The sequence below is a fragment of the Lytechinus pictus genome, chromosome 10 (assembly GCF_037042905.1).
Source record: "Lytechinus pictus isolate F3 Inbred chromosome 10, Lp3.0, whole genome shotgun sequence".
Lineage (NCBI taxonomy): Eukaryota > Metazoa > Echinodermata > Echinoidea > Temnopleuroida > Toxopneustidae > Lytechinus > Lytechinus pictus.
The window spans coordinates 27,877,100-27,891,911 of NC_087254.1; the positions used below are offsets into that span (position 1 = coordinate 27,877,100).

Sequence of the window (14,812 nt, forward strand, 5' to 3'; positions counted from 1 at the left end):
AGTATATCAACAGACAAATTATTTCACACCTGCTCCAGAAGAAAAACATTGTTAGTCATCATGAACCATTAGCAAAATGAAATGTTTGCATTTTATATGACATAACCTATGAGGCCGCTGCTCGTATATACGTCACATATCAAAATTTCAAATCTAGAATAACTTTCTTAATCTTTCATAGATTTTCCTCGAACCTTCACCAATATTTGAATTATTTTTCTGGTATTTTTACAACAAACTTTTTGCCAGGAGAACTTCCCCTTTCGGTGATATTTTAAAGACTGCCAGGTACTGTTTTGGGGGTTTGCTTTGTTATGTTGTCGTTGTTGTTGTTTTTTATTTCAGCTTTTTTTTCTCTTTATAAAATGGTGAATTTAATTCAAAACGTATGGTGGCGCTGTAGTAATTAGTACGCAGTGCTTCGACGAAGAGTCCATGCAAGGACAGATCTTTATTTGTGAAAGCGTTTGGTGATATTCATTTGCCATGCTTGATTTCTATTTAAAAAAAAAAACAGGAATGCCTGGAAACAGTATCGAATTTTTCATTTCTCGGCAAATATCCTGCTTTCGATTAGCATCAATGTCATCATTGACCTCATGATTATCATCGTCATCTGGCATGACCTGGCATCATCGCCATTATGAGTTGGAAAATTCTTTAGAGAAATGCCCTATTGTTATATTAATGGCGTTTGAAGCAACATTTCGCCGCTTTGCTCCATCAATTTTTGCCTTTCGGTACTGTCGATAAGTCAAAATAAAAAGAAAAAGGGAAGATTATCAGAATATGCTATCGATTTCATGTATTCAATGGTTTGGCAAAGAAGATCTAAGATACTTTTAAAAGTCCCCTTTTGAAAAGAAATGATGGAATAAGGACAAGATCGTAACCTACTAAAAAGAATTTTAGATTCTTGTTTCATTTTCACTTACCCCTAAATATCGAAAAGACTTGAGCTAATATTTCCTAAATACTAAAGTTTCATATATTTCATCATTATTCCCCTAACACGCCTAGATATATCTTTAACTAACGATTTCATCAAAGGATGACGAAACATGAAAAGGCTCTTGTTTGCAGTAAATTGTTATTGCTCAGAAAAAAAACAGAAGAGAAAAGTGAATGATTCTCTTTTCTTTACTTCATCACACACAAACCATGAATTCACCGTTACCATTATAAATGGAAACTTGTTGCAGAAAAGTAAGTTTTGCAACAGTTTAATGATAAAGTCCACAAACATCAGGATAATAACTAATACACTATATTGCGACGATAACAAGTCGAGCTTGAAAATGAATTTGAGTTTTACAGACATTCTCCTAAAACACGATTATGTTTACTTAATCAGAAGTCAGAAGAGAAACGAAATTCACTTTTAGGATGTCTCTTATATTAAGGAAAAAATTGAAACGGAATTCTGATTCCTTTGCTATTATCAAACTCAAAACCATGCCATAGTATTATACAATATGTGCCCTTTCTGCAGAGGCAGCGTCTTTCAATTCTCTAGTATGTCAACCTCGCTCATCTCAGATTTTATCTATTCACACATAAGATATATGCACAGGTAAAATCAATAATTAATCAAATAGAATTAGATTGCACATTGCAAAGAAAATATGAAGTAATTTGAGCTTGAATACGTGACTTACCTTACTTCTTTTTTCTTACTGAGATTTGCAGAACAAACTTTTCAATTTGAATCTTATTGATTTATTGAGACGTTTCATTGGGGTTTGTATCAAAGGCTAACAAAAAAGAAAAGAGAGAACTAAGAGGTCGCCTAGTAAAAGTGGAGTGCATTTGCACACGGAGTCAAGATGTAGGTCTAATCCATTAGGAGTGTTTTGTACGAGGCACGCGAGCTATTTGCGAATTGTGTAAACCTGAAAAAGAATAAAAGATTTTGAGATATTTTCCTCCGAATCAAAAATATGTCAAAGAACTATCAAACAATGATTCTTGGGTATAGGTCTATGTGCAAGTATCGTGTGCGCAATGGCTGAACCATGGTCATTTCAGGGGCAGCGAGACAACTTTGAAAGGGGAGGGGGTATGAACATACATAAAAAAGAACAATAAGGTAATTTTCCCGTTATTGTACAAGGTTAGTTGGTAAATGAATGTGAAGGAACTATTTATAAAAACCCCCCTCCCGGTTGCACAGCCCAATTTGTCATGTTCCAAGACTTTAACAACGCAAGACAAAATAAACTTTTCTTGAGAGCTATCTTTAGGATCTACGAAGAATTTGCGAATTTTAGAGGTCTGGGAGTAGGTCCTGTGCATGAAGTAAAACTTTGCATACACGTTTGAGAATAAATGGCGAATAGAATATGACCTACGATGAGGGAATATTTTGCAACAAGTGTATATATTTTTTTAATTCTCGCTGAACCAAAAAACAACGCTCTCGCACACGACGCTACTAATACCATGAATATCGCGATGGTTTGATGATCTTTTTTAGCATAAAATACGGCTACTTAACTCTTACATTTTATCAGCATTGTCATGTTACTCAATCATTCGCATACCCCATGAAATATGCGCCATATAATCTTACTTCAGGGGTTATCAAGGCAGCTGAAATATAAGATTCAAAATTATCCTCTCAATTTTTATTACAGTTCGATTTTCAGAAGCATGCTAACAACAACTGGGTCACTTGGAATATGATAAACACTTTTCGCCAGAGTTCGCAACACAATTATGAATGCCGTTTTACAGGAACTCATTTGTTTGTAGGAGTTCGAGATGATTTCTTTCTTCTTCTTTTCATAATAAAGGAAAATGTGACGCTTCGTATTGCTTTCTTTGCCTTTTCATCATCATCCATTTCGTTTGAATCTATTTCAATATAATTGTGACAGGATTGATTTCGACGTGAATTTAGTTCCACTTGTACCGTCAGTTTTAGATAGTCTACCGTAATATTACCAACATTTCGGAATTATCTTATTCTTAAAGAATTGAATAATCGATTTGTATATATCATTGAAGTACAAGTGGCTTTTGTGTCTTAACCTCCCTGTCCTTGTGAAAAATGACATTATAATAGAGGAGGTTTGGTTCAATCTTAAAGGGTAAACAAGTGGAGCGCCTCTGACAGTCTCGCCTGCATTACGCGATTCAATATAGCAGCAGTGCTGAATATAGAATATACTTTTATATAGATTAATCATTTACAAAAGACACCATTCATATGATGATAAAATACTATTTTCATTGACCCTAAACGACATTTGACCTTGATCGTGTGTCCGAAGACTTGCGCAAGACGATCAGTGATACTTGATTACTATTAAGTCTACATTTCATGAACTGAATCCATAAACTTTCAAAGTTATGATGGCAATTCTACAAATACCCCCAACACGGCCAAAGTTCATTGACCTTGATCATGTGTTCTGAAACTCACGCAGGATGTTCACTGATGCTTGATTACGCTTATGTCCAAGTTTCATGAACTAGAACCATATACTTTAAGAATTATGACATTTAAACAACTTAACCTTGGTTAAAATTTCGTTTTGATTCCCCCAACATAATCTAAGTTCACTGACCCTAAATGACCTTTGACCTTGGTCATGTGACCTGAAAATCACAAAAAAGATGTTCAGTTATACTTGATTACTCTTAGGTCAAAGTTTCATAAACCAGATCACTAAAGTGTCAAAGTTATGATGGAAATAAACAAATACCCCCAACAGGCCAAAGTTCATTGACCGTAAATGATCTTTGACCTTGGTTATGTGACCTGAAACTCAGGAAGGATTTTCAGTAATACTTGATTACTCTATTATGTCTAAGTCTTTTGAACTATGTCTATATACTTTCTAAGTTAACCTTCTGTTAAGATTTTGATGTTGATTCCCCAACATGGTCTAAGTTCATTGACTCTAAATGACATTTTACCTTGGTTTTGTGACCTCAAACTCTGGCAGCATTTTCAGTAATACTTGATAACCATTATGCCCAAGCTTCATGAATTAGGCCCGTATACAATCTAAGTTATAATGACATTTCAAAACTTAACATTTTGTTAAATTACGATTTGATGTTGACGACGCGGGTGAAGCCGCTGTCGGAAAAGCGGCGCCTATAGTCTCGCTCTGGTATGCAGGCGAGACAAAAAATAATCATCATTTCACGATACTAGTAAACAAGATGATAATATATTTGGATATTAAATTGACGTATTTCTTACCTACACCCCCCCACCCCTTCGCCCTTCTCTCCTCCGCCTTTCACCTTTTCTCCATTCTTCCTGATACTCTCGATCTCTCTTTCTCCTAAACCTTTTAAGTAACAGTAAAACATAATCGGTAAAGAAGGTAAATTCAAATGATATAAATGTCCTCTAAGGTGAATAGCGTTCTAGTCTTTATAGAGGCGTGATCGCGTAAACATCGTTGATGCGGATAACTATAGAGCAGGTTCAGCATTGGTGATAAGGACCGAAATCATTACCCTGTTATACACCTCCAAAAAAGAATCTCATTTAAATACAGCCACTGCCTATTACAAAGTAAAAACTTGCGATATTAATCATTCAGCAGAAGATTGCCATTCGCTTTGTTTTTGACCAATCAAGAGTTTTGTTTTGATTTTTTTTGGTAATACGGAAATATGATGAATATCAGCACCGTGACAGAGGAGTACGAGGCAGGAAATTTTATTCCTTTGCCTGTCCTTGTGGTCTACATCACATTCGGCACCGTAGGGATTTTCGGTAACGGCCTTGTTCTGTACGTTATTGCCAAGGTCAAAGAACTCCAGGATACCACAAATCTTTTTATTGCCAACCAATCGCTCATCGATGGCATGTCCTCGATATTTCTCATTGCCATATTTGTAGTCCCGAAGCCACCCTTGCCCGAAGATAACTTGACCCTGGCAAGGTTCCTATGTGGGTTCTGGTACTCCCAGTTTCCGTACTGGTCTTTGCTGATATCAACACTCGTGAACCTGATGATCCTGACTCTGGAAAGATACTTTGCGGTAGTGTTCCCTATCCGCTACAGAAGATACAATAGTTACAAGCTGGTGGTTGGTTGTTCCTTGATTCCTTGGGCAAGTGGATTCCTCCATCAGACTTATCTGATCACCCTGACTCGGGTAGAAGGCCAGACCTGTCTGCTGTACGTCTGGCCCAACAAATCTATGCAGCCTGCCATGGGTATCTACACGTTCGTGATATCCTTTGTAGTTGCCTTTGCTGTGATGTTCTTCTACTACATTCGCATATGGCAGACACTGCGACAGGGGCCTACCAAAGAAGACAGTTCCGTTCACCAGGCGTCAAATCTTCGACACCGCGCCCGCAAGAATGTCCTCAAGACCATGGTGTCTCTGAGCTTGTGCTACGCGGTCTGTTGGGCACCGAACCAATTCACCTACCTCCTTTACTGTGTCGGTGTGGGTATTGACCTAACTGGAACATTCTACTTCGTAACAGTCTGTATTTCCTTCATCAACATTTGGATCAATCCGTTTATCTACACTTTCCAATACCATAAGTTTCAGCATGGCCTAAAGACTATCTTCGGCTGTTCAAGAAATCACCCAGACACCCAAGTAAACACCTTGGGTATAGCAGCACCGGTGCATGCTTCTTCAGCGCCAGCTCCAGTTTCAACCGTCATGGTGGCTAGCATTTGATTTGGTTTAAATAAAGCACCACAAATGATGAGATCGGCACCTAATGAATTAAGTGAAAATTTGTCTCCTTAATCAGTTTAAGAGTTACACCGACAATTTTACGTACTTATAATTTGCCCTCTGCATGGTAACAAGATAAAATCACAGACGATTTTCACTTTTATTCACATAGAAAGTGAGGTATGTAGAGAATTAGTCCAGGTTACTTGTTTTTCTAAAACAATGAAAAGGACGTATGACAACGACAAAAATGATGACGAATATGGTGATGAAGAGGAGGGGGAGGGGACGAGGAGAAGCATTAGTAGTAGTAGTAGTAGTAGTAGTAGTAGTAGTAGTAGTAGACGTAGTAGTTTGAGTAGAAGTAATAGTACTAGTAATAGTCATGGTCGAACGCAGCAGAGGATGAAAAGTTACAATTTTTCTGACCCCCAGCCCCATTCCGCTCTCCTGTTGGCAGTATAGTATGATCAACTCAAATATCCCGATAATTTTAGGGTTCAATGGGGGCCTTCCTGGCCTCTTGTCGTATACATTGTGGTGCTAAAAATAGGGAGTTTTCGCTAAACAACGCTCAACGAATTCAAGAAGATAATTATACAGAAAATGTTATGTCAAATGCCCTTTATGACAAAGAACAACCATATGTCTTTGCGGAAAATTGGTGAATCAGCGGATTCGTCTTGGATACTACTAAACAAACGACATATTTCTATGTGCAATTTTAGTCAGCTTCGAAACTTAAGACAAACTGCTGTTCCGATTAACCAATTTTCGACAAAGACCTCCTGGTTGTCATTATAATTTGACGGGCATCGTCAATACGTTTACTGCGTTCCTGAATCCGCCGCGCATCGCGGAGCGAACAACACCCCAATATCATGGTATAAGAAAACTTATTTCCGTCTCATTTTCTTTTTGTGTGTGTGTGTGTTTTTTTTTGTTATTGGATTTTTTTTCTCCTAATGTTTGCCTATAATATCAGACACCAAGTACATTTAGACTTCAAGTTCATTAAATTTTTGTCCATCCTTATCCTTATACAGAGACCGAGAAATCTCAAGAATTGGATCGATTCACTCTGACTCTGACCATGCCTGACATGGGACTTTGTAGTATTAACACGTATTTATTCACTAAATGGTATTATTGATTTGAGTTGATTTGATTTACTGTTTTCTTCTGCATTCATAACTTTCGTGTATGATATATTTTTATGATTAACATAATATATTGGTTATTGTTTTTTTGGCACGAATCATAAAGAGAAAAAAAATGTCAGTCTAAAAAACATCTACTACCAAATAATTTTACATTTGCAGGAGAAGGATAGTCATTATAAGCAGACTTGACAAAATGACAACCCCGGATTAAAATTCATTAAATTAAATAATACACTTATAAAGCAGAATAGTGATATTTGTTGATAACTTGAAAGATGAAGATAGAGATGATGAGGATGGTGGTGACAATGGTGAAGATGAATTCCATAGAGATAATGTTCATGGTGGAGTATTTGGTGAAAATTAAATCAAAGGAAGAGTGATCTTATGATTAACTGAAATACTGACACAGAAAATTTACTTCAAATTTACTTCAAAATTCCTGATAAGAACATGGATTTAACGTGTGCCTAAATGAGTAAAGAGAAGAACACCTTTGCATAGACTCTGGTAGAGAGTTCCATAGATAGGGAACGTTTTATCTAATGTATATCTGTGCAATAAGCAATTTGGGGTTGAATAAATTAGTCTAGGAGATAGGGGGCTTTATTCAGAATTTTTGGTGGGGAAGGTTTGACAGGCTTATCCGGGGTAAAATTTCCTGCTGATTCCAAAAATGTCAGTCTTATTAACCGTACTCACGACATTTTAGCCATTTTGGCCAATTTTGGCCAAAAATTACCATTTTGAAATTTGAAGAGTTACGTGCGTAGGGTACACTGTAAAAACTGTGGTGTTAAAACTGACACCTTTTGGTGTTAATAGAGGACCACACCCAGAGGTGTTAAAATTAAACCTTAGAGATTGCACATAACACCAAAGAGTGTAAATGTAACAATTAATGTTGTAATAACACCCATAGGTGCTAAACTAACACTGTAAATTTAACACTGGTGTAAAATAGCTAGTGTGGTCCTCTATGTACACCGGTTAACACCACAGTTTCTGCTGTGTATGAATGAATTGATGTGTTCATAGTATAAATATTGTGGAATGAAGGTGGAAGCAGTTATTTATGTAATTTAACATCAGCAGTAAACTTTGAAGCGAATTTATGTCAAATACTGTTAAAGTCCTTAGCTTATGGAAAAATGGGTTTGTGTGTGGTAAATACTGTGAATCAGTACGAATTCGAATGGCTTTTTTCTGTAATAAGTATACTGTATTAATTTTAGTTTTTGCACAGGTTGCCCAAACTATATTACAGTATGATATATAAGGTAATATTAATGAATTCTATTACGTAACATTCGTATAAGTCTTCAGAGGATAGCATTTCCCAGGTGTTAGGCAGTGAAATTCACACAATGGGATTCAAAGCAATCAAAATTCCACACAGGACCAGTTCTCTATAAAAGGCCCTAACCAATGAATAGGAACCATCTTTTTCAAGTGTGACGGCAGTGACTACACATCTTTATCTTCATGGTGAGTATTGAGGAGACGTAAGCCTACGGTCTCCTTCAGCCCTGCTCTCCGTTGGGGAGCAGGCATGGAAAGCCGCCTGGAGTTGAGTAAAAGCGGCAGCTATCATGGCAGTCTCTGATATTTTAAGGCATGCAAGTCATGCTGACTTGGGCAGGAGGGCTCCTCCCCCCATAGTTTTGGTATGTGAGCCATACCTTTCTACATCAGGGGGCTGCCCTACACTGTTTCTTCATTAGGGCGCTGCCCTATCTTTTCTTCTAGAAATATCGCTGATTCAGCACACCTTCACATCATTATAATGATTTACTCTGTAAACTCTTTGGTTTATCGAATTAAGCCGTATGCTGATATGACATCGAACCATGTCATTGATTTGGATTGCGAGCCTTACCCTTATTACAGCCTTATTTTGACTTCAATTTATCCGAATAATAAAATTGCTTCCAACTTTTTCTTACTTGGCATTGCCAAATTTTCTACAATACTCGTTCTAATGTGTGGTTAGTATACCAACCAATAACAGCAACTGTGCTGGACCAAGGGATTTAATTTAACCCTTCTTAAAATTGTTGTCGAGTAATTACTATAGTATATACGCCTATATTCCAATCGGATTGTGTACAGAAGAATTCAATACGACACCGGAGCACCGATAATACTGATGGTCATGGCCAACTGTGTACTGGATTTACTTGTATTAGTTAATACTGCTCTGACAGTCGATTTTGTTTTCACCATCCCAAAGATGGAGAGTTTCTTACTCTATAGATGCTACCATTCCTTTGCCATAGATTGGCATGAATCTTTCGCCATATCATAATAATGGGTGACATTCCCGGACATTATGAACATGTGTATCTATGTATAAAAATTGTTATGCCTACATTTTGAATTATCCCTCATAGGAATATTTTACAAGAACCATTTTCGTTTAAACATGTTTAAAAAGCATCGATTTGGAGTATAAACTGACATCGCTATAACATGGACTGGCACAGGCCTCTCTTTATAACCTAGAGTACATTGTACACAAAAGGCATTTTGCACAACGCAGGGAATCTTCTTCACTGCTTATAAAACGATGATCGATATGCTCTTGTGTTAAATTTTAAACAAATTAAACAGTTGTACCAAGAGCTTCACAACAGCGATATTATCGCTAGATATCTCACAACTCGCGTGGATAATGCATAGACTTACTACTGTGCCATTTTACATATTCGCATAACCCGATTGGTTAGTGGCAAATTCATAGTCATTTGAATTGCTTTTAAGCTGGGGAAAGCCAAGTTTTGTCACGAAATTCAACTATCATCCATTTGTTGCTTGTAATATGAAGCTTTACATTCCTCAAAGGAAAAAAGCATGATAAAAAATGCTTCATTAAATGATTATGGATCTGGAAGGAACTTCATGTTGAAATAAATTTTAATTGCCAAGATGCAAATCTCATTGTCTGAGGTTTACCAGACAACAATATATAATACACGCAAAATTGTTCCAACTAGTAGTTCATCCGTGCAAGGCGCCTAAATGAATAGCTCATTACTATATTCTTATATTAAAAGAGGTAGCTAGTACATTTTCACCAGACTTTGTAAATAGGCTACATGCCCAAGCCTGAACATTCTTTTGCTGATAGACCTTCCCATTCATTCATGTTGTCCTTGACAACCTACATTGAAGATTTGTCAGACCATGGACCTATATACATGTACATGTATTCTTGTTATCTATTCATTGAACAAAGAAGATTTTAATTAAAAAGATTGAACAAGGAAGATTTAAACAGATCGGATTTCTAACTTGACAAAGCACCTAATTATCCTTTCCAACGCAAGCCGTTGATACTAAGAGTATTCCAAATTCCCGAAGTGTACAACAAGTTGGATTAAGTAACCTTTAAACCTTTCAAAAGTTTAGAATGTATGCAGACATGCATTCCGACAATTTTGGTATTGGTAAAAACACTGGACAGAGATCCATTGTTTAATCAAAGTTGAAATTTCTTCCACCCTGTACTCATCTTGTACAAGACTATCAACCATGAACCATCAACGTTGTGCCATGCAAAATTATACAATATGCTACCAAGAAGACTTAACTATATTTAAAGTAACTTTATATAATACATGGATTCCCAAGAGAACTTTTCATGAATGTTAACAATCAGTCATCTGATATAAAATATTGTATAAGCCATTATGATCCCTAGAGGATGCTGCTTTGATTTGTACATTTGTATCGCTGAAATTGAGTTTTTTCATTACTAACTCCTCGATCACGAGGGAAATACACACACACAAAAATGAAATTGTGTTGATAAATAGTTTGAAAAAAAAAAATGAATAACAATAAAACTGGGATTTCTGGAAGCGAGCTCTCGAGGTCTGTTTTACAGGGGAAAGTTAAAAACACCAGACTTGGCACATCTAGGACCTAACCTGGTTGGTTCTTTTACTATTTACATCATTCAATCAGACGACTATGTTATGTCATGTATAAAAAATTGGAGATCGAAGTGTCATCATTTTGGACTTGTATCTCAAATTAATTTCTGACAATTATCAACATTAAGATTCATTACTTTAATATTGTGCCAGTCAATTATGCTTATACTCAAACCGGATACTCCACAACCTATGATTGATCTCAATCACTGCTAATATCGTTAGCATGTTTATAGGTGTCGCGATCATGTTTTGTAAGGTATCTGACCTGCTAACTACCAACATAAATGTTTAGGAATCAATTTCTTGCACGGCATCTATGCCCTAGAACAATAATTTTTTTTTAAACACGTTTGTTTTTCACAAACAAATGAATACCAATATCATTAACTATTCAAATTGATACGTATGTTTGATTAGAAGAATAAACTCCAATTTTGCAAGCTGTGCTGTAAACTACACCCTCGACCACCACTATGCTGATAATCAAGTATTATTGAATCATGGACCTACCCATGATTGAATTAAGGCAATTTACTGCCTACAAATCCTTGTTGAACTCCTTGTCTCAATTACAGTATTTGACAGCAATATAACTCTTTATCAATTGTAATGATAAAATTCATTAGTCGAACAAAATTTGAAAACATGAAATTTCATTTAATCTAAACCATGGTTATCAAGTTTATAAATCTTTCAGGAAGCTTTCTTTTCAAGTATTCTTACATCTAAATTCATTACAGCCTTTTATGGACTTCCAATTCGGGAGAATATCCTTTTACTTGGCACACCAAATTACAAGGAAGTTTGATTCAATTTCATTGTACCATATTGTTGAATGTTAATCTTTTTGGGGCAATCATAAATTATATCTTCTTATTTTGACGTCAATAATTCTGCTCTTCTCTGCTGACAGCAATTACGTCCAGCGTGCTCAAACGCTGAATGAACCATCCAAATTTCATTTTCAAGAGTTGTCATGAAAGTTATTTTGTACGATGAGAAAATTATTTGAACATCACTAATTTGTTCTCTTCAATTATGAATTCTTCTTTGTTGATTGCTTTTTCTAAACTACTCTTCTCAGGTTAAAGGTGCACAAACATGACAAAGATTACTGTCTAGTATTCACCCATTGGAACCCCCTAAAAATATTTAGTAACCTTGTCTCAGATCAAAAACTGAATTAGTTTTTACATTTTATACCATCTGACCATGATGCCTCAGTAATTGTTCCGCGTTTCATCAATAATTAACTACCTCCTTCACCACTAAACTTTTGATTTGATCATAGAGAAATATCTTGACTTTTGATATCTGAAGCAAGATATTATTTTCATCCTTATATAGTACGATGAATCTTCCAACATTAGTTATTCTTATCTTAAACGTCGATTATTATATGTGGCTCTTCCAGTGAGGCCATTTTCGCCTCTACTGCTGATGTAGAAAACCTTAAAATGATATAAAAATTATTTGAAAATATTTCACATTTATATCAATGGATTATATAGAAGTATGATATGTACTTGATTGATCGGAGATAATTTGCAAGATGAATCGATGAGGAATATTTCACTGATTAATTTCCTCGCCTTCATTGAGAAACAATTTATTAATAATTATATAAATATAATCATTGGCTGATTCAGTGTTCCTTAATTACATTTTCATAATGTCAATTCATTCTGAAGTGTTATAAATATTTCTAGTTTGGCAAGTGGCAACATCGTATGACCACGTTGAGGTAATATGATCTTTATGAGATCATTAGGGGAGATAACTTTCAAATTGTTTGAAATTGACTTCTGATATGTGGCTTTGAACATGCTATCCTCTGAAGACTTATACGAATGTTACGTAATAGAATTCGTAAATTATACAAATAGTATGAAGTATAATTAGAATTCTATTAGTAATAATGAAGTATAAGTCGAGGAGGATCCCACCCTGCATGACTGCATCAAAACAATTTTATTCCCTCCCGATTATACAGAAGTCAATTTTGAAATGCAGAACTTATTTTGTGGGAATATAGCGCCATCTATCTAGAAATAATCTATTCCGAGGCACATTGTTAGTATTATTATCCCCGACTTAAGCACGAGCTGCCTCTTAGCGCTCAGTGCAATCAAGGAGTTGATCCTGTCGGTACCCATTCTCCTCACCTGGGTTGAGTGCAGCACATGGTGGGTATATTTATTGCAGAAGGAAAACATATCATGCCTGGAATTTGAACCCATGTCCGTCTGATTGAAAGACGAGAGTCGTAACCACTAGACCACGGCGCCCCATTCAAACACATACAACAAATTTGTACAAACCAAATGATTATTTGGTGTGTACATCTTGAAAAATTACTTAAGTGGATTGGAAAGCAATCCTGTTTTTAGTTCTTTACAAGATCTTTGTGTTTTTGTATGATCTTAGCCGTCTTTGAAAAGATGGTTCCTATTCATTGGTTAGGGCCTTTTATAGAGAACTGGTCCTGTGTGGAATTTTGATTGCTTTGAATCCCATTGTGTGAATTTCACTGCCTAACACCTGGGAAATGCTATCCTCCTCGACTTATACTTCATTATTACTAATAGAATTCTAATTATACTTCATACTATTTGTATAATTTACGAATTGTATAGTGTGACAAGGGTAGTACTGCGTGTGAAATGTTTTTCATTTTGTGAAGAGACCGATGATTCTTGAAATATACAACGTATGTGTTCGTTCCCATTAAAATGTTCATTTATTGTAACACCTACAAAATCTGTTTTCTTTTGAGAGGAATATTGTCTATGATTTTATTATAAAGAAATTCAGCAATATGTGAATTTGTATGTTTGAAATACATAAAGTTTGTTTTATCTAGATTAAGTGAAAACTTTGTTTGAAATACATAAAGTTTGTTTTATCAAGATTAAGTGAAAACCATACAGATAGTTTTGTCAATTCACGATTAAATGTATCTAATAAAGTTTCTAAACTATCATGTGAACAAAAAATGTTTGTTTTATCTGCAAATAATACAAATGAAAACATAGGCGTTACAGTAGTCATATCATTGATATATATTAAGAAAAGCAAGGGGCCCAAGATCGAACCTTGGGGAACACCGCATTTTATTGATTGAAAGTTAGATAAAGTATTATTGTTAATCACATATTATTTTCTGTTTGACGAACATCTCTCAAACCATGAAAGTGCAATTATTCGAACTCTATAATTTTCAAGTTTTTAAAGTGAAATGTCGTGGTCGAGGGTGTCGAATGCTTTGCTTAGGTCCATTTTCTTTATTCGCCATTGCATTTGTAATTTTATCGTATATAGTGTATTAAAGCCTGGTCTGTTGAATGTCCTTTCCTGAATCCATATTGGTTTTCATTTATAAAATGAAAAGTTTCTAGGAATATATAAAGTCTGCTGTAAATATTTTTTTCTAATATTTTAGATATGCTGGGAAGAAGAAATACTATTATAGGCCTGCAATTGGTTATTTCATGTGGATTGCCTAAATTTGGAAAGAGGATTTACCTTTGCAATTTGATGGAACCAGGGCGTTTACCGGTGCTGATCGATAGATTAAAAACATGACTAAAATGAGAAGCAATATAATTTATGACATGTTTAAGTAGAAAGTGCTTATTCTATCATGCCCTTGTGATTAGCTTGATTTGAGATGTTTGTTATTTCATATTATTTCCTGAACATTTGTGGGTTTAAAGAATAACAAAGAATTAGTGGGTGTGGGAGGAAATTTTGCAAAATTTTGGTTTGCTCTGTAAAGTTGATTTGCCGAAGAGGGTCCTATGTTAACAGTACATAAATTAAAGGTACTAGTTACATCTTCTGAATTTATCGCGATATCATGAACTGTGAAATTGTCTTTGAATAACATTTTGGGTTATTTGCCAATCAGATCATTAATGATCTCCCATGTGGCTTTCATATTTGATTTAACTCTGATAAGTTTTCGGGATAAAAAGATTTGCGAGCAGCCCGAATTATATTCGTTAGTCTATTTCTATACATTTTATATTCCTTTTT

General features: G+C 35.4%; 1 protein-coding gene across 1 annotated transcript; it reads left to right on the forward strand.

Moving 5' to 3' along the window:
* Nucleotides 1–4,638: 4,638 nt before the first annotated feature.
* On the forward strand, nucleotides 4,639–5,670 carry LOC129270429 (G-protein coupled receptor 54-like). Its single transcript, XM_054907814.2, has one exon. It carries the CDS (start codon nucleotides 4,639–4,641, stop codon nucleotides 5,668–5,670), a length of 1,032 nt encoding a protein of 343 aa, XP_054763789.2.
* The last annotated feature ends 9,142 nt before the right edge of the window (nucleotides 5,671–14,812 follow it).